Source organism: Daktulosphaira vitifoliae, unplaced genomic scaffold (assembly GCF_025091365.1).
Source record: "Daktulosphaira vitifoliae isolate Bord-2020 unplaced genomic scaffold, ASM2509136v1 Scaffold_3, whole genome shotgun sequence".
In the NCBI taxonomy this organism is placed as follows: domain Eukaryota; kingdom Metazoa; phylum Arthropoda; class Insecta; order Hemiptera; family Phylloxeridae; genus Daktulosphaira; species Daktulosphaira vitifoliae.
The window spans coordinates 23,275,257-23,296,037 of NW_026099574.1; the positions used below are offsets into that span (position 1 = coordinate 23,275,257).

A 20,781-nucleotide genomic window follows, 5' to 3' on the forward strand; every position below is an offset into this window, starting at 1 on the left:
CATACACCAGCACTAAAAACTTAAGAATTTTATATACATGAAAATTCGACAAAAATTTCATTCTAACAGTGCCTAATTTAAATGTTGATTATGCAATGTTTACGCCAAACAATTATTAAATATTATGTTTTCAAAAATAATATACTACCATATAATCCCTAATTTTTTCATAAAAATCAATGTAACAAAAAAATGACTTCCAGAAAATTAAAAAACTACCACATTCTAAGCAGAATTTTTAAATACTTGATAATATTTAAAGAAAATTGAAAAGATATTAGAATAAGTCTAATTTGCAGTTTGTGGAACCAAATTTTATCTTTTATTTTGTCCTGTGATAGAACAAATTAGCAAATATTATTTTTTGAGCTGTAAAATAATTTTTAAAAACAATAACAGACACCTTAATTATTGAACACAATGATAAATTGAGACTGCTGATAGAATTATTTTTTAAGCTTATACTATGTAAATATATCTACAGAAATAAGCAATGAAGGTATTTTGTACTTCAACTACTAAATCAACAAACAGTCTAATATATGTTAAAAATAAATGAAAATTTTTTTCATGGCTTCTTAATTCAGTTTGTCAAAACTTTTCCATACGTTAAAAATAAGTAATTATCAATATTGATTACTGATTCATATCCCAGCTTGCTTAAAAGCAGAACTTTCTGATGCTTCACCATTTTTGTTCAACGGTGGCAGGAACTGAAAACAAAAAGTAATATGAATTAAAGTATTAAAGTTTTAATTCACGTATTATATTTCAAAGAACTTTAACTAATAAATAATTGTTAAGAATCTTACCTTGCAATCATCTGAATTTTTAGAAGGCTATTTTTACAAGAAACAAAAAAAAAATTTTCTTGAATTGTGATTAAAATTAAAAAAGCAAAATTGTTATACTATTAAAAATAAATCTAATTTTATACTATAAATAATACGCTTCCCTTTTCCTCTTTAAATGAAGAAAAAATAGTTTGTTGAATCGTTGACATGAAGCTGTTTGAAAATATGATAAATTTTTTTTAATTTTACAAAATACAGGTATGCTACATTAGGTAATATATTTAAAAAAGGTTAAATAAAGGAACGTACCCCTCTCTATTGGCAAATATATGCTGTATACTATAAAATGTTCAAGACATTGTGGAATTCAAAGAAACTGTGAGCTTAATAAGGTTATCAAAATTTGTTCTGGCAGCTTGTCTATTAAAAACTATAATGTGCTATCTCTATTATTAATTTTTAAATATGCTTGTGTTACTATAATTTATACTCTATTTAATAAAAAAGTAAATAATGTAAATAGAGTTCTAATATGAATTACATTTATAGATTTTTAAGTACGACATATTAAAACTTTTATTAATTCCATCGTGATATAAGAAGTTTAATTTTAAAAATATTAGCTGTACGACATGAAACTTTGATAAATAAAATACATTTGTTATATAATTTATAAATACATAATATTAAATTTTTATATTTACGTCTACAATTTTGATTTTAGGGAAAATAAGTTTTGCGGCGTGCTTTAATAAATTGTTACAACATTAAGGTATTTTAAGAAGTATTCAACGTTATGTACGGCGTCATACCTTCATAAAATATATCTTTCAATAACTGAGGATTTTTTCATCAAGCAATTAATTAAATAATATTTAAAGTTGTCAAGATAAAAATTAAGCTGTGAGTTAATAAAATTAACATGGTAGGGGAGATCAAGAACAAAAGTAATATTTTTCCTTTATTAGCTCTAAATTTATTTTATTTTTAACCCTACCATTTGATAAAGAAACGTAATTATTATTAAATGATACTACCTAAATAACAAGTTAAACTATAAATAGTTTTAAATGAAAAGAAAGTGTTACAATTGTTCTCATGGCTAGGGACAATTGTAATGTACCTTAGATTAAAATGTAACTTGTCTCTTGATTTAATTTTTTATGTTGAAAAATAAATTTCTATGCGTAATATATAATTATACATTACATAACCATCTGAAAGCATTAACGTACTCAGTAAAAAAAAAAAAAAACGAAAATTTATTTTTGTTCGTGAAATTCAATTTTTTCCGATTTATAAATTAACGAAACACGAAAATAAGAGATGGTAACTATAACTATTGAGTATGTGACATACTCACTTAATATTTATCACAGGAGAAAAAATATCTAGCTTGTTACTATTCACCCGTGTTTCTGTTGTACCCGTTTTCCCCTACTCATAAATTTATAAAAAGTTCATTAATAATTAAAATTATAACTAAATTTAGCGATTGACTAAAAAAATATTCGCATAATTCAAACTTTTGTTCTGCTAAAGTTTCATATTTTAGTAATTACTGAATAAGACATACCTAGGTATGTTAAATCAAGTTTATATCTTCTTTATTAAAATATTCTATATTTAATTGCGTCATCATGTCATAAGAAGTAACATATTCATAACGGTGTGTTAATGAACAGGAGTGTTTAGGGAAACATAGGCGTAAATTTTGGGCGGATGAAAAGAATGTAATTTTTTAGTAGCTTTATAAACTTTTTTCGCTTTACTCAGAGTAAAATTTCATTTTTTTACATAAAAGCTATCAAATAGTAAAAATTAGTTTTGGTAAAAAATTTTAGGGGAGTAAGCCCACCATTTCTCGTTAATGAATTTAAACCTCTTACAATGAAAATAAAAACGTGTTAAAGACACAACTTAAAGACTATAGTAAATAATTTTCCTATACATGATATCCTCAAATTTCCGAGCACGCCACTGCGCATTGTATAGAAGTAAGTTTTTCATCCTGTTTATTCATATTAAAAAATTATGTTTCATAAAACTAATGATCAATCTGCAAAAATGTATAGCACACTTTATGTACGTACCTTTTATTTAATCAGCATTTGAAGTTTTCCAAGTCGGTTAAGTTACATTATATTTAAATGAAAAATAAGTTAATTTTTTATATTTTACTACGATAATATATATATATGCTACGGTAAATGTGAGATATTGAGTATTGTATTACATTTACCGGACATTGCACACATGGCTGAATCAAGTGCGATCAATTTGAATTTAAGACAGTATATATTTAAATGTGTACGAATTCGAGTGTATCATATCTGTGATGTTGTTAAATTTTGTCTAGTTGTTTTTTTGACTTAGTGCGTGTGTATTATGTATTTGTCTTTGAGCAAATTTCCGTCATGCTTTAAATACTGTTTTATTTTGCAGATTAATATCAGGTTGTATCTAGAATTTTGTCTCAGAAGGATATATATAAAAAAATTGTTCACTTCTCCGCCAAATAAAAAGAAATATTGTATTTTCGTCATATAATTATTTTTTTATGGAGGCTGAAGCTCCATGCAAATTACGCTAATGGTCTTTTCTAATTTTATTGTTACGATTTTCAGCAAATCATTATTGATGATAATTTTCCATGTGGCATGATTATTTATATTATAAAAAAATTGTGAACAATTCCCAATTTCCCACTTTGACCGTAACATATATATATAATTTTAAAGATATTGAGTTAGTCATAGTTAAACAACAATCGCAATTTTTTTTTCGTTGTTATTATTATGTATTTCAGTACATCTAAAGTGTGTAGATAACATAAATATATAATCTTACAACACATAATAGAATTTTTTTTTTTTGAAGGTGTTCGCAGTAACCATGGGGGTTTCAACCCTCAACAGCGAATTGGATAGTGATATTTGAATATTTCAACATTATGAATGATAAATTAATTAGGGAATTTTGATGTATATACAAAATTATGAGGTTTATTTAAATGTGAATAATGTATAATTGTAGGTTCCTGTGTACTAAGATCATACAAAACAACAGCTCTATATTCAAATAACTAAAGCATTTTTTTTAAATAAAGCTATCAGCATTCCAAATTAAACATTTTAAATTAGTTTATGAAAAGCAGTTTTCAAATTATTATTATTAAGTTGAATTAGGATTAGAAGTGACGTAGAAGAAAAAGTCAATCAGAAAACAACAATAATTTTAAATCACAATACTAGTTTTAAAATTAATATTTACTAAGCAAATTAATATGGGTAGTAGTACGCATTTGTGTAAAATTCTGCTTAGTAATAAAACAAAATGTTTATTATAAGAAATTGTTAAAATAATAATAAAAACTCAAACTATAATTAATTAACAACTTGAAATTAGTATACATCTGTTTTTTATATGGTTATTCTAAGATTACCAATATCATATAATTAAAAATAGATTTATTAATTTAATTATGAAAAAGTTGAATTTTTTGTAATAAAAAATAAGAACAATTAAGTATTTACAAATTACAATCTAATTTCAAAGCCAAAATTGTATTTTTCTTTCCTATAGAATATTTAATACATAGTTCCACAGTAATAGCTTAAACAATCATTTTTAGAATTGATAGATTAGTGCTAAAATAAAATTTTCGTGTAAAATAAACTTTATTATAAATTCATAAAATTAGGAATTTATAAAAAATTTAAATGAAGAGCAAATAAATGCTATGAAAAATAATTTCATCAAACAGATAAAAGAAATTTGCGAAGTCTACAATGTTTTATATGTAAATTAAATATAAGTAAAAATTAGCTAAAATTTAACATGATTAAAAATTCATTAAAATAATTACCATAAAATAAAACAGCACACATTATTTACAAAGTTAAAAAATACTAAAATATAATTTCAATGCATAAAGACATAATGTATAATTAGATGGTTAACTTTGTAGCTTTGATTGCAAGAATAATCGTGAAATTATACATGCATTCACAGTTAATAAAATAGTAATACAACTTCTAAATTAATCTGCGTGAGGTTTACACCCCTGGTTTGGAGTACCATTGTCTCGTTCTACTTTTTGACCATCAATATCATAATAACGGATTAAATTTGACTGTGAAGTACCTATAAGTTTCACATATTGGATATAATTTTTAGAGACTAATTGTGTATTCTTATATACCTCAATAAAAATGTTATCAATTTATAACCTCATTATTTAGAAGCTACTCATGCTTGTTAAAAAGTATCTGAGCATTAATACCCACTACACAATAATAAATATTTAAGAAATTAATATTAATAATCCACAACAAACCAAAGAAAAAAGCACTCAGGCAGCAAACAAATCTTTTAAATACATCATTATTTTGCAAATTAGAGTTGAACAATATTTTAAAGAAATTAGTTATACAATAGCCTAGCTAGAATTTTTTCAGTGACAGAACAGTGGTGGAGGGAGGAGATTAGAGAGATTAATTTCCCCAATGATACATCCTTTTTAACACTTTTCATTATATATATTTAATATTTTGAAAAATTTATAAATGATAATTCAATTTAAGTGTAAAACTAAAATTAAAAAAATACTAATCCTAAAAATTTGTAAGGTAAAATTTTAAGTTATGGTTATTATATGTGTAGGAACTATTCTAAAATTAATTTATAATACACTTAATAATAAGAAAATCATTATAGCATATCAAATAGATCATTATAACATCTTGATATAGTTATAAAAGTGAAACAAGTTCTGGGGTTTCATTTTCTCTCATGATAAAATTATTTGACTGTCACTGTAAAAGAGAAGAGTGCAAACAGTACATTTCCCCCTATAGTCATAAAAAGTAAAAAGGCTCATGTCATTTTCCACTTATTCTTTTTCTTTTAATAAAGAAGTTTTAATTATTTATAAACTTTGATACAGGAAACATAATTCAGAGAATGAACATTTTTCAACTAATTAACAAAATAAATGAGAATTTTCATACTATATAAGTAATTATTTTCCTGAGATGTTGATTAATTTTTTCCCTGTGACGAAAGCTAAATAAAAAAATATTTATACTGATAAAATTAACCTAGAATAACATTACCAGTGAACAAACACCAGTTTTTAATTAAAAAATTGTTTTACTAGATTGTTAAAAAGTTGTCAGTAGTAGTTTTAATAACAAAGAAAATATCTAAATTTAATATCTGTGTTAGTTAATTATAAACATTTTTACATTATTACAGAGAACAAATATTTATTAACTTAATGAGTGGGGCATCAAAGAATAAGTTATTAAAGAACTTACAGGATAAAAAAACTCTTTATTCACTGGTAAAGTCAAAGTAATAATTAATAAAATTGATGAACGACTCATAGAATATATTAATATATATATATAAATAATACTGTAAATGATTAAACACTCCCTGTGCTCTTCCACTAGCTATGCCATTGCAAAAAAATAATTGAGAAATAAAATAAATAAGGTTTTAAAATAATATATAACAATAATTTTAGTTTTAAAACATTTTGGAAGACCAAAATTTTTCGTTTAAAGTTAGCATTCCCTTAGATAATAGATTAATAGAGAGCAAAATTATAAAACATTTTTTTTAATGTGCCCAATTACATATGAAAGTATTAAATGAACAACATATTTAATACTATTATTAATATATATTAATAATTCAAAACATTTTTTGATAAAAATATTGCAATAAATTTAATTTAAAAATTGTATCTTACTTTCTTAATTATTATGAAAATAAAAATAAAAAGTTTAAATCATGTTTATTGGTTATTTTCTGATAAAAAAAAAAGATAAAATATTTTTTGTAAAATACAAAAAATACCTGAGATTCATAAATATTGTTACAATCAAAAACTCATTTTTATAATTTTATAGTATCTTCGTTGTGTATAGATACACAGTTATAACATTTATTTTTTAAATAAATAAATTTCACATATTTATACAACAATATGTATATTTTCTATTTTAGATGCATTTAACTTTGTGCCTAAAATAAAAAATAATGATGTTTCTCAAACTTACCAACTACTTTTTACAATTTTTAAATATATTAATATTTTTATACTTATCTTTCATAAATGAGATTAAAAAAATTAAGAAATTCATATATTATGTATTAATAAAAATTGTATAAAAAAAAAAATTGTAATTTATTAATAATTATTTATAATTTTTTCTACAGATAGAAAATTTAATTTATACAATCTTGATTTTAGTAAAAATGAAAAATTAGTTAAGAATTACGAACTAACCTCACAAAATTTCTTTTTATCTAATACCTTGTATATTATAATCATGAAAGTTATTCTATTCTGAATAATAGTTTAATGTATTATTAAAAAAAAAAATATTTACTTAAGCTTGGAACAGTCATTATTTAAAATATAACTGTACTGTTCAAGAAATATTAATAATTCACATTCTAGTTTACAAACATCAAAATTTTTAGTTAATGTATTCCGATGTGTATATTTTATATTTTTATAAAAATTTGAGTGAATACTTATTATAAAATATTATAATCGATGACAAATAGAAAATTTAATCACACGTGCACATATATGTTGTTGGTATAATCCATATCATAATCTTAATTATATACCCATATTTAAATATGAATATTAATTAGTTTTAGGATTAATTCAAAATACATACTAAAAGTATTTGATAAAATTAATAACTTTTTGTTCAAATTCATGAATAAGTCTGTTTTTGATCAATATGCAATTTTCTTATTTCTTTTAAGCGTTTAACTACATTAAATTTCACACACCAGATGTTACAATAAAAAATTACTACCATAAAAAAACAACAAGATAATGGCAGTGAATCACAGACATATATTAATTTGTCTGTATTAAGTCCATACTTTACCAAACAAAAAAAATCACAGAGCCAAAGGCACATAACAAATACAACTCAATTAATACTAAATCCTTACCCAACAATAAATGCTGATCATGGTAATAATACAATAAAGACTTTTTTTATGCTTAATTAAAGCTTAAAACAAGTTAGATTTGCATATTATAATAATTATAATTTAAAAATTTTTTAGGAATGTTAGACATAAAATATTTAACTATTTTTATTTAATAGGTGGAGAGTTAGTAATTTTTCAGTCTTGAACTTGTGTCAAAATATGAAAAAGCAAATATTAATATTAAATTTGTTTAATTTGCAGAGAATTTGATTTTGTACATGTATCAGAATGTTTTTTCTCAAATATAAATTTTTGGGAAAGAAGCAAAAAAAGGACGGCAGCCATCTTGTGTCCTTTACAAGGGTCCGTAAATGATGATGGCCAAAAACACGGACCACATGAGCACGATACCCCACACCGATGTGATAACACTCTTACCATCAGTGAACCGACGAGCAATGAATTTCAAAGTTTCATCTAATAGAACTACTGGTATAGAGAACTTCATGACTGTAATCCATTCATCAATTGAAAGGGGTGTCACTTGGAATACAGTCTACAATACATACAAAAGAATAATTAGGATTAGGAATTTTTAACAAAAAAAAAAAATTGTATGACTAAATAGTAACTAACTAGATAAATTTAACCCTGTATTATAAATAGTTTTAAAAATTTATATATATTGACATACCGATAATATTTCAACATGAAGAATAACAAAATGAAGAGAGAAAGACAATAACATAGATCCAATCAGCCATAAATTACACCATGGTGGCATACTAATTAATGATTGATTTTCTGATAAACTAAAAATAAAACAATAATTCATAATAATATGAACAATTGACAAATGAGCAAAAAATATAAAATTTAACTAACCTGTTCATAGCATTTAACATTTCAATTGTGACTAAAACAGAAAGTGCCATAGTCATTGGATGAGGATCATGGAAAACAGCACAGTTTAAGCCTCTAAATTCGTTTCCTCCACTCAAACATGATAAGTGATGAGTCTAAAAGAATATATAATTTTAATGAACACAAAAATATTAAATTCACTAATATTACTACAGACTAAGATACAAACTATCTTACCTGATATCAGTATGTTAGTTAAAAATACTTTATTCACAAATTTTATAAATGTTTTTTTTTACTTATAAACTATAATTTTTAAAAAATATTTACTCAACAATTGTATATAAATACTTATTTACCAATTGGTAGTATGATATTTGAGGACCATCTTCACAAAACATAAACCACCAAGCTGCAGCACCTACAGTAGCAGCACCAACATAAATACCAACAGCCATGTAACGGAAGAATAACCAACCGGAGATCAAACCTTCATTACTCTTTCGGGGAGGCTAAAATAAAAATAAATTAGTATCCAATAAAAACTTCAGTTTAATTTGTTTTTAATTGAGTAATTTTAAAAATTTATTACCTTATCCATAATATCAAGGTCAGGAGGATTAAAACCAAGAGCAGTAGCTGGTAAACCATCAGTTACCAAATTAACCCACAAAAGTTGAACGGGTATTAAAGCTTCAGGTAGACCAAGAGCAGCAGTCAAAAAAATACTGACCACTTCACCAATATTTGACGAAATTAAATATCTAATGAATTGTTTCATATTATTATAAATGGCACGACCTTCTTCAACTGCAGCTACAATTGATGAAAAATTGTCGTCAGCCAATACCATTTCAGATGCAGATTTAGCTACAGCTGTTCCAGAACCCATGGCAATACCAATTTCTGCCTTTTTTAATGCAGGGGCATCATTTACACCATCACCAGTCTTAATTTTTATTGTTGAACATTAATACAGACATTTCATCATTATTTATAAAATTTTATTTTATTAATAATAAATTTACCATAGCAGATATTTCATTCATACTCTGTAAATACTCAACAATTTTAGACTTGTGAGCAGGCTCTACACGAGAAAACAATCGAGCTTTTGCAACAGCTGCTTTTTGATCAGAAATAGAAAGATCATCAAATTCACGCCCAGAATATGATTTTCCAGTAGTATCTTCGTCCTCAGTAAATACACCGATTCTACGACATATAGCTTCAGCTGTAGCCTAAAATATTAATAATAAACATATTAAATAATTATAAATATCAAATTAAAAAAATATATAGTACTTTGTTATCGCCAGTGATGACAATAACTCTAATACCAGCAGCTCTACATCTTTGAATTGAATCAAATACTTCTTTACGAGGTGGATCTAACATACCAACAACCCCAACAAAGGTTAAATTTACTTCATAAGTATAGAATTTAGATGATTCATTTAAGTCCATTTGATCTGGTCTTAATGGACTATCAGCTGTTGCCAAAGCTAAACATCGGAGAGTATCACGTCCTGTACCATACTTGCGAGTTAAATCCAGGATTCGATTTTTGAGAATGGGTGTTAAAGGAACCTACATTAATTATACCTTTAATATTATCAAAAAATACAAACACATCATTAAATATTTTAATTACCTTTTGGGAACCAACTCTCGCATGAGTACACCTTTCCAAAACTCCTTCTGGAGCACCTTTGACAAATAACTTTGGACCATTTCCAAGTTTGGAGGGTTTAATAGGTGTACAATAAGAAGACATAGATTTACGATCCCTGGAGAATTCTAATGTAAATTCTTTTTTCCACTTAGTTTCAATATCTTGTCTCACAACAATTGCAGTTGTTCTGCGATCTAATCCAGTTTTGGAAACATTATTTGGGTTCATTTTTTCAGCTAACACTATCAAAGCTGTTTCAGTAGCTTCTCCAACCTAAATTATTTTATAATTCAGTTTAATACTTATAAAATTAAATAAACAATATATTCAATTTACTTTTTCAAATGCTTGTTTAAATTCATTAAAATCAATAGCAGAGTCATTACACATTACACAAATTGTTCCCAATTCATTTAGTGTTTCAAAATCTGATGCTTTAACTTTTTGACTATTTAAAAATACATCACCAATGGGTTCATAAGTTGATCCACTGATTTCAAATTCAGTAAATGAACTATCATTTCCTTCCACATTTTGAAAAACAAACATCCTATGAATTATCATATTATTTATGAATAATAAAATAAAATTAAAACCTATGAATTAACTTATAGAATTTTATACTAAAAAATGACAATTTTTTGTATTATGTTAAATAAATAAATTTTTGTATTACATACCTGCTCACAGACATTTGGTTCGTGGTAAGAGTACCAGTTTTATCCGAGCATATAACAGATGTACATCCAAGAGTTTCAACTGAAGGTAAAGATCTCACAATTGCATTTTTTTTAGCCATTCGTCGAGTACCCAATGCCAAACATGTAGTGATAACAGCTGGTAAACCTTCAGGAATAGCAGCAACAGCTAAAGCTACAGCTATTTTGAAATAATATATAGCTCCCTTCAACCAAGATCCACCATGAGCAGGATCATTGAAATGACCTAATAACAATATATTTAAATATATCCTGCATTTGGAAAAAATTAACACTAATTACCAATATTAATAGCCCATACAGCTACACAGATAATAGAAATAACTTTACTGAGTTGTTCACCAAATTCATCTAATTTTTGTTGTAAAGGAGTCTTTATTTCTTCAGTCTCACTCATTTCTGTACGAATCTTACCAATAGCTGTATTTAAACCAGTTCCCATGACAATACCTCTAGCTTTTCCAGCAGCAACATTTGTACCACTGAAGAGAATATTTTTTTTATCCTGTAATAACCCAAAATATATATAATAAATTGTAGTTAAGCAATAAAATGTTTTTATTAAAAATAATAGTAACACAAAAAAAAAAATATTCACTAACTTGATTTACAGCTCTTGGATCTGGAATGGCATCGGTATGTTTGATAACAGAAACTGATTCACCGGTCAAAATTGACTGATCAATTCTAAGTGTAGTTGAGAAAATTTTAATTAACCTAATATCAGCAGGTATCTTATCACCAACTGACACTTCTACAATATCACCAGGAACAATTTCTTTTGCCCTAATTTTTTGTATACCAGCCTTGTCACCTCTAATGACTTTTCCCATTTCTGGTTCATATTCTTTGAGTGCTTCAATTGCAGATTCGGCATTTCGTTCCTAATAATTAATTATTTATAAGTTTGCTCCTTTAAAAAGTATATTAAGTTACTTAAACTCACATAAGTTTTAAAAAGTGTAACAAAAATACATTAAATTATATAGCGATCTATAATTTTTTGAAAAATTTAACTAAATAATTTTAGTATACAAAATTTACAGTACAGAAAGAAATTCTAGAGATTTATTAAAATAATTGGAAATAATATTGATAACTATCTCAAATAAAATTATTAAATATAAAATTATAAAAATGAAAATGAATATTGAAGGAAGAAGAGGTAGAAGAAGACCAAAAAAGAGATGAAGTGATGTTATTTAATGCAATATGAGGATTACATTAGCTTTAATTTAAGATATATATATAAAAGTGTCAGACTTTCTGGAACACTTTCAAAATTTAAGTTGAAAAAGTAAATTTTTTGTGAAAAACTTGTCATTTTGAATCCTCCACTGTAGGCAGGTAAAAGTCAGATTTATAAAAAAAATATACCAAATGATAGGTAAAGACATCATGCATTTATAAAAAAAAAGAATTATATTGATCCAAACATCTTTCAAAAAGTTATAGCATTATAAAGTTAAAAATATAAAAAAGAATTTTTTTACAAAAATCGTATTTTTTTTTATCAACTTTGATGTCTGTTTTTACCATGAAGATAAAATAAAGTCCAAAATTTTTTTTTTGCATAATAAAGTGCATTACATTAGCTTTAATTTAAGATATATATAAAAGTGTCAGACTTTCCGGAACATCTTCAAAAGTTAAGTTGAAAAAGTTCTACTTTCTACATGCATTTTTTAGATTTAAACCCTCTTTGTATATAGGGAAATAGTCCGATTTAAAAAAACAGTATGTCGAATAAAAGATGTATATAAATACTACTTCTCATGAAAAAATTGTATTGATCCATACATTTTTCAAAAAGTTATACCATAATAAAGTTAAAAATGTAAAATACAAAATCGAAAATTTTCACACAAAAATAGCATTTGGTAGCCATTTTCACCGAGAAGATAAAATAAAGTCCAAAATTTTTTTTTTGCATAATAAAGTGTATTACATTAGCTTTAATTTAAGATATATATATAAGTGTCAGACTTTCCGGAACATTTTCAAAAATCAAGTTGAAAAAGTTGTCATTTTAAATCCCCCCTGTGGGCAAGTAAAGGGTCAGATTTATAAAGAAAATATACCAAATAAAAGGTAGTGATATTATGCATCTATATAAAAAATTATATTGATTTGGTTATTTTTAAAAAAGTTATAGCAATTTTAAGTAAAAAAAATTGAAAAAATTTCGAAAATTAGCGATTTTTAAATTTGTAATTTTTTTTGGAGGTTTCCCTCATTTACGGGGAACGAGGGAATTTTTTTCAATTTTTGAGGGTAATATCTTCGACTAGATACGATTTGTGATCTTTAGATGTATCATTGAAAAAAATTGGTTCGGTGAGAGCTGAGAAAAAGTGGTAAAACAAAAAAAAAAAACACACATCATTGTAAAACCAATACCTTCTCAGCTTCGCATCGAAGCTAACATATAATAATTTTTTCTTATCAGAATGTAATATATTCTATATTTTGATTTTTCAAAAAAATTGGTCTATCCTTAAAATTATATCAAATTTTAGTTTTTAAAATGAAAATACATATATTTGATGGGCTTCCAAATAAGATAATATAAATTAAAAAATGACTCATGATATCAACTTTTGTTGATTTTTTAAAAAAATTAACATTTCCATACTACAATAGGAAGAATATTGTGTTTCATAAATGCTTAAAGATAAAAATAAATAGAACCTTATTTCACCTTCAACCTTTATATTAAAATGTTAATAATTCCTAAAATATTAGTTGTAGAGTTATTAACTACCAGTCATTTTCTTATTCATGAATTGATTAAAATATGTTTTCATTAAAAAAACAAAAGTTGAAACAATTTTAAGGGATAAAATTGAAGAGTGAAACAAATTTTTTTTTAATAATTATAGAGCACATGATATAATTCATTTTTAAAAAGAAAAAATTGAAATATGTTTTATACTTTTAAAAATATATCCTAGTTAAACAATCATCCCTTATAATAAAAATCATGATTAAAAGTCTCATTTTATTAATTTTAATAATTTATCAGAAAAAGGTAATTTTAAAGTTTCTCTACAAACAAGTAGTAAAAAAACTGGAAAGACTTAATTGGCTCTAGACTATTAAAATGTAATCGTAAATTTTACATAAAAATGAAGTCTTTTTTTTTCTTCTTCAAAGCTATAACTAAATTACTTCAGGTTGCAAAGATATAAAATTACTAAAAATCTTACTAATAAATATTGAATACTAACTTGCCACACTCCAACTACAGCATTGGCAATTAATATAAGTAGAATAACAAATGGTTCAACAAAAGCTGTTAGAGTTTCGTTAAGGTCTTCATGTTCTTCAAATAATGCTAATATCTAAAGTTTCAAAAAGTAATATGTACAAATTACAAAAATATAACAAAAATTAAAGAAAAATAGTTTTATTACTTACAAAAGATATAATTGCAGCTAACAATAAAATTTTAACTAAAAGGTCATCGAATTGTTCGAGGACTAATTGCCATATCGTTTTGCCTGAAATTTATTTTTAATAATTAACAACTACTTTATAATTTTCTTTTTTTTAAACATAATATAATATAAGTTTATGGGTATTAGCTGACTGTTTAATCTAAAACTAGTATTTTTAAACAAGTTTTTTATGTATAATAATTATTTTACAAAAAAAATACTTGTATATTACACTGCAGCAGTCGTGCAAAATATAGCTAAATAAATTTTATTTTGTTTTATTTTTTGAAACAATTATTTAAGATTTAAAAACTGTCAGAATTACTAAAAATGATAATAATTAATAATTACTAACATGTATGAAATTTAACTTTAAAAAAATATAAATAAGTTCTTATTTTAGATATAAAATTTTTTAATTTTTTATAAAATTTAAAAAAATTAAATAAAAAATGTATACGATGAATTGTACACTTTTTGCATCATCTTCATCAGAGAAGTCAAGTTACATAAGTAAATTAGTATTTCTTAAAAAAAAAAAAATTTTATTCAATAAAAACAAAAAATTTTACTCAATAATTTCCCTTATCCTCAAAAATAATTTAAAAATTATAAATACTTTTTAATTCATAAAAAATATATATTAAAGATAACTTGACTAAATTAAGCTGTATTCTGATTTCATAATGTGCCAGAAAGAAATTTTTGAATATTGAAATTAATATTTAAATATTGAAAAAGATAGATTTGTACATAGTACATATTTTGTTATACTTTTTCTAATAATTAGCTAATTTATTTAGCCAAAATTTAATTTATTTACATCATGGTCAAATTATATCGATGGCACAATTTGCTTTATTCAAGTTACACATAGGTGTATAACTTAATAAACCCATCCAGTTTAAAATTTTGTATTATCAATATTTAGTCCTAAGATTTCATAAGTCTCCCCCAGCACCAACAGCCTAACATTTTTTACCGACAAACTTTATAGTAACTTCTTCAATACAAGGAAAAAAGTTGAAATGACAATCCTTGAATTATAAATGTTTTCACAGTAAAATGTATATTACATATCAATACAATAAATACAAAATAACAGAATGTACTCAACTTAATTAAAATTAATAAAAAAATTATATTTACCTTCTTCTGCAGGCAGTTCTGAAAAAAAAAATATATTAATTAAAAGTAAAATTTACAAACAAAAACTTAATTATAATAAATAAAAATAAATAAAATATATATTTGGAAAACAATGTTTGTACATGTAAAACATATAACTCATGTCAGAGAAGTGGTTATATATAAATAAAAAAGTTAACTTTCAATAAATTCAAAATAAGAAACGGTAGTACAGTAGGATCACAGCACAGTTTCATAGTTAGAACAAATATAGATAATATCTGACAATAATTGAAATTACTATCATAAGAAATGCTTTGATGCAAATCTGTAGATAATGTTTAATTTAGGATTAACCCATTTTTGGGGGATGAGGGAACTTTTTCAATTTTTGAGGGTAATATATTCAACTAGATACAATTTGTAATCTTTTGATGTATCAAAATCGGTTTGATGAGAGCTGAGAAAAAGTGGTAACAGACACAAAAAAGGCATAGTAAAATTAATATCTTTTAAGCTTCACATTGAAGCTAATATATAAAATTATTCTAAAAATATACATTTTAGCATATTAAAGCATTCCATATAAAAATTATTTTTTTATAAGAGAAAAATTCATAAAAAAATTTATAACTTTTTAAATATTATTAATTTTTTATTTTTGTATTATAATAATAATATAGTCAATTAAATATTAGGTTATGGAACTAATATTATATGAAACTGGTTTATATATATTGTTAACTCTTTAGATTATGTTCATCTTTCATTAAAGTAATATATATAACAAGGAAATTCTTGAAATAGTTATACTATAACTACAAGCACTTGTTAAAACTCACTCAACATTTTATAAAGCATATATATGGACCATTTTAATGAAATAAGATTCATATGTTACATAACATTTAAATGCATAATGACTAATAAAATCTTACTGATAACCTAACACATTATATAAAATTAAAATTTCATATATAAATATATTATAAAGAAAATAAGTTGTGAGCAACTTGATGATTTAGATAAATTTTGGAAACTTAAGTTATAAATTTTGAATAAAATTAAGATCATGTACTAGGTACATATTATTTAGCTAAAGAAGAAAAGTAAAATAATTCTTATAACAAAAACATTTATGCAACCATAAATGATACGAGTTTGATAAAATAAAATAAATACATCCCAAAACACTAAGTTTACTAGCATAAATTAATAAGGCAGAATTCTTAAGAATTCACAATATTTTATTTAGTCAACTTTTGGGATAAATCATTTAGGTAATATATATTGTTAAATAACATAATTTAAATTACAAACTAACATTAACTGCAAAAAGGGGAAAAGTTCATTTTAATCAAACATTTTTTTAAAACACTATTAGACTGTAGCAAATAAATTGTTTAGTGAAAACAAACAGTTGCTCCTTTTCAGCAGTTAAAGATTCAATTAATAAAAGGAACATTTAACCCAATATCTCCCCACATTTATTTAATAATTAGTATTTATATACATACCATTTGGTCCATATTTGGCCTGGTTTCTTTTGACTTGATCAGTAGTCAATCCTCTTTCTACATCTACACTAAAGTAGTTTTTTACTTCGTCTACGGTCTTGGCGTGTGCGTCCTCCATTGTGGACGGCTTGGTATTTTAAAACAACTATCCTTTAATATAACATTCACAGCAATCTTATTACTAAATCTCTGAAAACCAAAAAAATTAATTATAAGAAATATATAACAACTACTATTTTACATAATTTTACATGGAAACAAAAATTTTGCACTCGACAATCTTGAACTTATTAAATGTCACTGATACTCTTTACATTAAAAGTGCCTCATATCTGTAAGATTTAAAAAGAGTGTTGAAAGTACTTATAAAAATGATTTGATTATCATTATTCTATTAAATAAAAAAACAAAGTTTTCTATAAATTAATAATAATACCATTTCAAAATCAAAAGTGTATTTCTCAGACCAAAGAATGTTTGAAGAGCAATATTTCAGGTTATACCAGATGTAACAATACAAGTCAATATTAACGTATAAGTTGCTTTTTGATTTAATAAAATATTATATAAAATTTTATATTTAACTATTGTTTGTTTGATTATTTTTGTACCAATATTCTACTAATTTTTGATGCTTACATATTACTTATCTTAGATATAATAACTACTAATGTTTTTTTAACAATTTTTATGTGAATTTAAAAAAAATCAAAAGCTTATTAAATGTTCAATTATAAAAGCATGGACATTTGCTAAAAATAAACCAGATATTTTTAAAAATTAATTGCACTCTAAATAAGATAAATAAAAGACATATGACAAAAGTTATAAATATTTAAAATTTTCAAATCTTATTAACTCATCTCTGTTGATAATATTTTCAACTTAAAAAAAAAAACTAACAATTACCTCACTACCTTTATCTATCAAAAAAAAATACTTGATCTCAAACTAAATAGATAATGTACTAAATGTACACTTAAGGATTAACAAGTTTTGAGTAAACATATATTACAAAATAATATATAGTACATAGGTCAGTGAAATGAAAATAAGGAATTGTAAAACATAGTAATGTAATATTGACCTAGCTGTTAGGATATAATCTAATGATGATTAGGAAATACTCATTCATAGAACTAAACTTTGTAAATAATACCTACAATAAAATAAGTATGCAAGGAAAATGTCTTCATAATTATACATCAGTTTGAATATCTTAACTTTTATTTTAAAACAATAGACTCCATAGATCAGTATCCATAATAATTACTTGATAATACTCGCATGAAGCTAAACAACGTCAAACTGATGAATAAGACTAACAAATAATGCAATTATACAAAACTATTTACTTATTAATATTTATCCATTGTTAAAATAACATTTTAGTGTAATTTTCCCTACTTGAAAATCTAAATTTAACAAAGTAAATCACTCTAACCTTTAAAACTTCTTTCGTCCGTAATACGGCATACCTAATCACGTAAACGCATAAATCGGTTCAAGAATAATAAGAAATTATTAGATACCGACCACGTTCGTACGATTTGGCCGGTAATAAACGAATACGTGATACGTAGAATAACTTACGCCGACGAATTATTGGATAGCAAAACAAAAAAAATCTTTATTTTAAAATTTTTTAATAAAAAAAAACTTAGAGACTAGAATTTAATCAGAAAACGGCAATTTTTCAATCAGATAGATACGACGGAACGATGGAGTACGTAAAAAACTAGCCCAAGTAATTCCTCGTTCATATTCACACACGTTAACAACAGTGCGACAAAGACAGACTGACGGCCATTTACTACGACTGCCAATCGGAACGTTTTACGTAAACACACGGTACGTTATCAAAAGCCGGTTTACCTCCACTCACCTCTGGTACATTTCATATGTGCTAAAATACGAAGCCTACTGTATGTGATTGTCCAATTCAATATCGATGTTCCTAGGATTACGGTGGGATTATTTTTACGCTGTACTTTGTAGTAGTGTAATACGACAACATTCGGTAATGGCATAAGCGTTATGTTCTAAAGATTAAATTAATTAAAATAATTATTAATAATAACCTCCTTGTATAAATACATCAAGTTATTGCCACTAAACAACAATGTCCACTGACACAAATAATTAATTCATAAAATTATGTAGAATTTTAAACATTTAATACATATTAATTAAATATACACTTAATCGACGTGACAATGTTTCGACTAGCATGACACGAAGTACATTTTATTATTCAAATATTATGTTGTAAAAATTGCAAATACTTTAGCCAATCGCCAAAGAGGTTCGACAGAATATTTAGAAAACGCTAGAACTTCATTACGTCATTTATTTAAACAAAATCGTGTATTATAAATACGATTGGAAATGGCCAATATTTTTTTTAATGTAGTTTAAATTTGGAACACATTAATTAATTTTTTTTCTTAATCATTCGAATTGCAAATGTCAAAAAAAATACGAAATAAACAGTTAAAAACATACCTCTACAAATTAAACACTTCTAATAATTTTTATGGAACACATGTCGTTGGTATCCTGCCAATGGAGATAATTTCTAGTACAAAAAAACGTACTTAAGTATTTTTAAAGTCTGCTCTGTAAAATGATATTTTCGACATGACCTGTGCCAATTGTTTTCTTTACTCACGTGAAATGCCACATAAAATACAAATTTTTGATTAAATTAAAACTATTGAACGATTAATTTGGTCTAATATAATGGGTACCGTCTGTTTAAACATTATTTAAAGAGTTATCAATGAACTAATTTATAACTAAATGTGAAAAAATAATTTTTTTCTACAATGTATCGTACAGATATGATAAAATTCAAACTTAATAACTAGGTTTAAAGTATTCGCAGATGAATATAAAAAATACTAAAATGAGAATATTTATCAAAGTTAAACGTATTTAAGATTATAGTTAGATGAATAAACCCCAAAAATTTATTTTTTAAATAATTACAAAATGTAACATTCAAAAAATAATAATATTTTTCTTAAGCTCATTTCGCAATATGTATTTTTTGAAAATAAATTTACACCTGCATTAGTTTTTCGTCTCAACATCTTCGTGTTAATTTAATAAAATATACTTCTCAGAAATGAAATGTTCACTGTAAATACTTAGTAAATACCAATCAATACAAAACTGCGTAGTTTAAAAATTTTATTTGTACAATATTATTTTAAAGTAACTAAGCCAAAGTGCGTTTTACAATTTTCTAATATTATTCATATACTATCAAGTAGGGCCATTGATATGAATCATAATACTATTATGGTTATAATTTCAACACATAATATTTATTTAAAATTATATACTATCATCAAAACTTTTTAAAAAATCAATTATAAACATTAAAACAAAATGATATAAAATAATTAAGCGAAATAAAAAATTACTTACAATAACCGTTCTAGCCGAAAATTGAGAAGGATCCACGTTCACGTTTAAAACACTTTGAAGATTATTTTAAAAATTTTAAACACTACAGCACTATACGTTTGAAAAATTCATAAAAAAAAAAAGTATGTAAGTAGTATACACGAGAATGTGTAAGTACTACTCTTGTGTCGACGGTACAAGTATGAGATTGTTAGAGCTGCAACTACTGCACGATATCCGAGGGACTAACACGGTGAT

General features: G+C 24.6%; 1 protein-coding gene across 6 annotated transcripts; it reads right to left on the bottom strand.

Annotated features, from left to right (window-relative positions):
* Positions 1-312: 312 nt before the first annotated feature.
* Positions 313-20,762, bottom strand: LOC126901849 (calcium-transporting ATPase sarcoplasmic/endoplasmic reticulum type). 6 transcript variants are annotated; one of them, XM_050678696.1, is made up of 19 exons: positions 18,554-18,900; positions 17,361-17,441; positions 17,110-17,298; positions 15,614-15,631; positions 14,445-14,527; positions 14,255-14,368; positions 11,627-11,908; positions 11,307-11,529; positions 10,986-11,250; positions 10,642-10,855; positions 10,285-10,578; positions 9,936-10,220; positions 9,659-9,871; positions 9,223-9,579; positions 8,990-9,142; positions 8,652-8,785; positions 8,461-8,578; positions 8,205-8,322; positions 313-713 (listed from the first exon to the last, which is right to left on the bottom strand). In XM_050678696.1, the coding sequence occupies exons 3-19, from the start codon at positions 17,225-17,227 to the stop codon at positions 685-687; spliced, it is 3,018 nt and encodes a 1,005-aa protein (XP_050534653.1). In that variant the 5' UTR covers positions 17,228-17,298; positions 17,361-17,441; positions 18,554-18,900; the 3' UTR covers positions 313-684. The 6 variants fall into 6 exon arrangements, with proteins under 6 accessions (XP_050534653.1, XP_050534651.1, XP_050534648.1 ...); XM_050678694.1 differs by lacking the exons at positions 313-713; positions 18,554-18,900 and adding exons at positions 4,600-4,940; positions 20,545-20,762; XM_050678691.1 differs by lacking the exon at positions 313-713 and adding an exon at positions 4,600-4,940 and having other exon boundaries at positions 18,554-18,901.
* Positions 20,763-20,781: the final 19 nt, after the last annotated feature.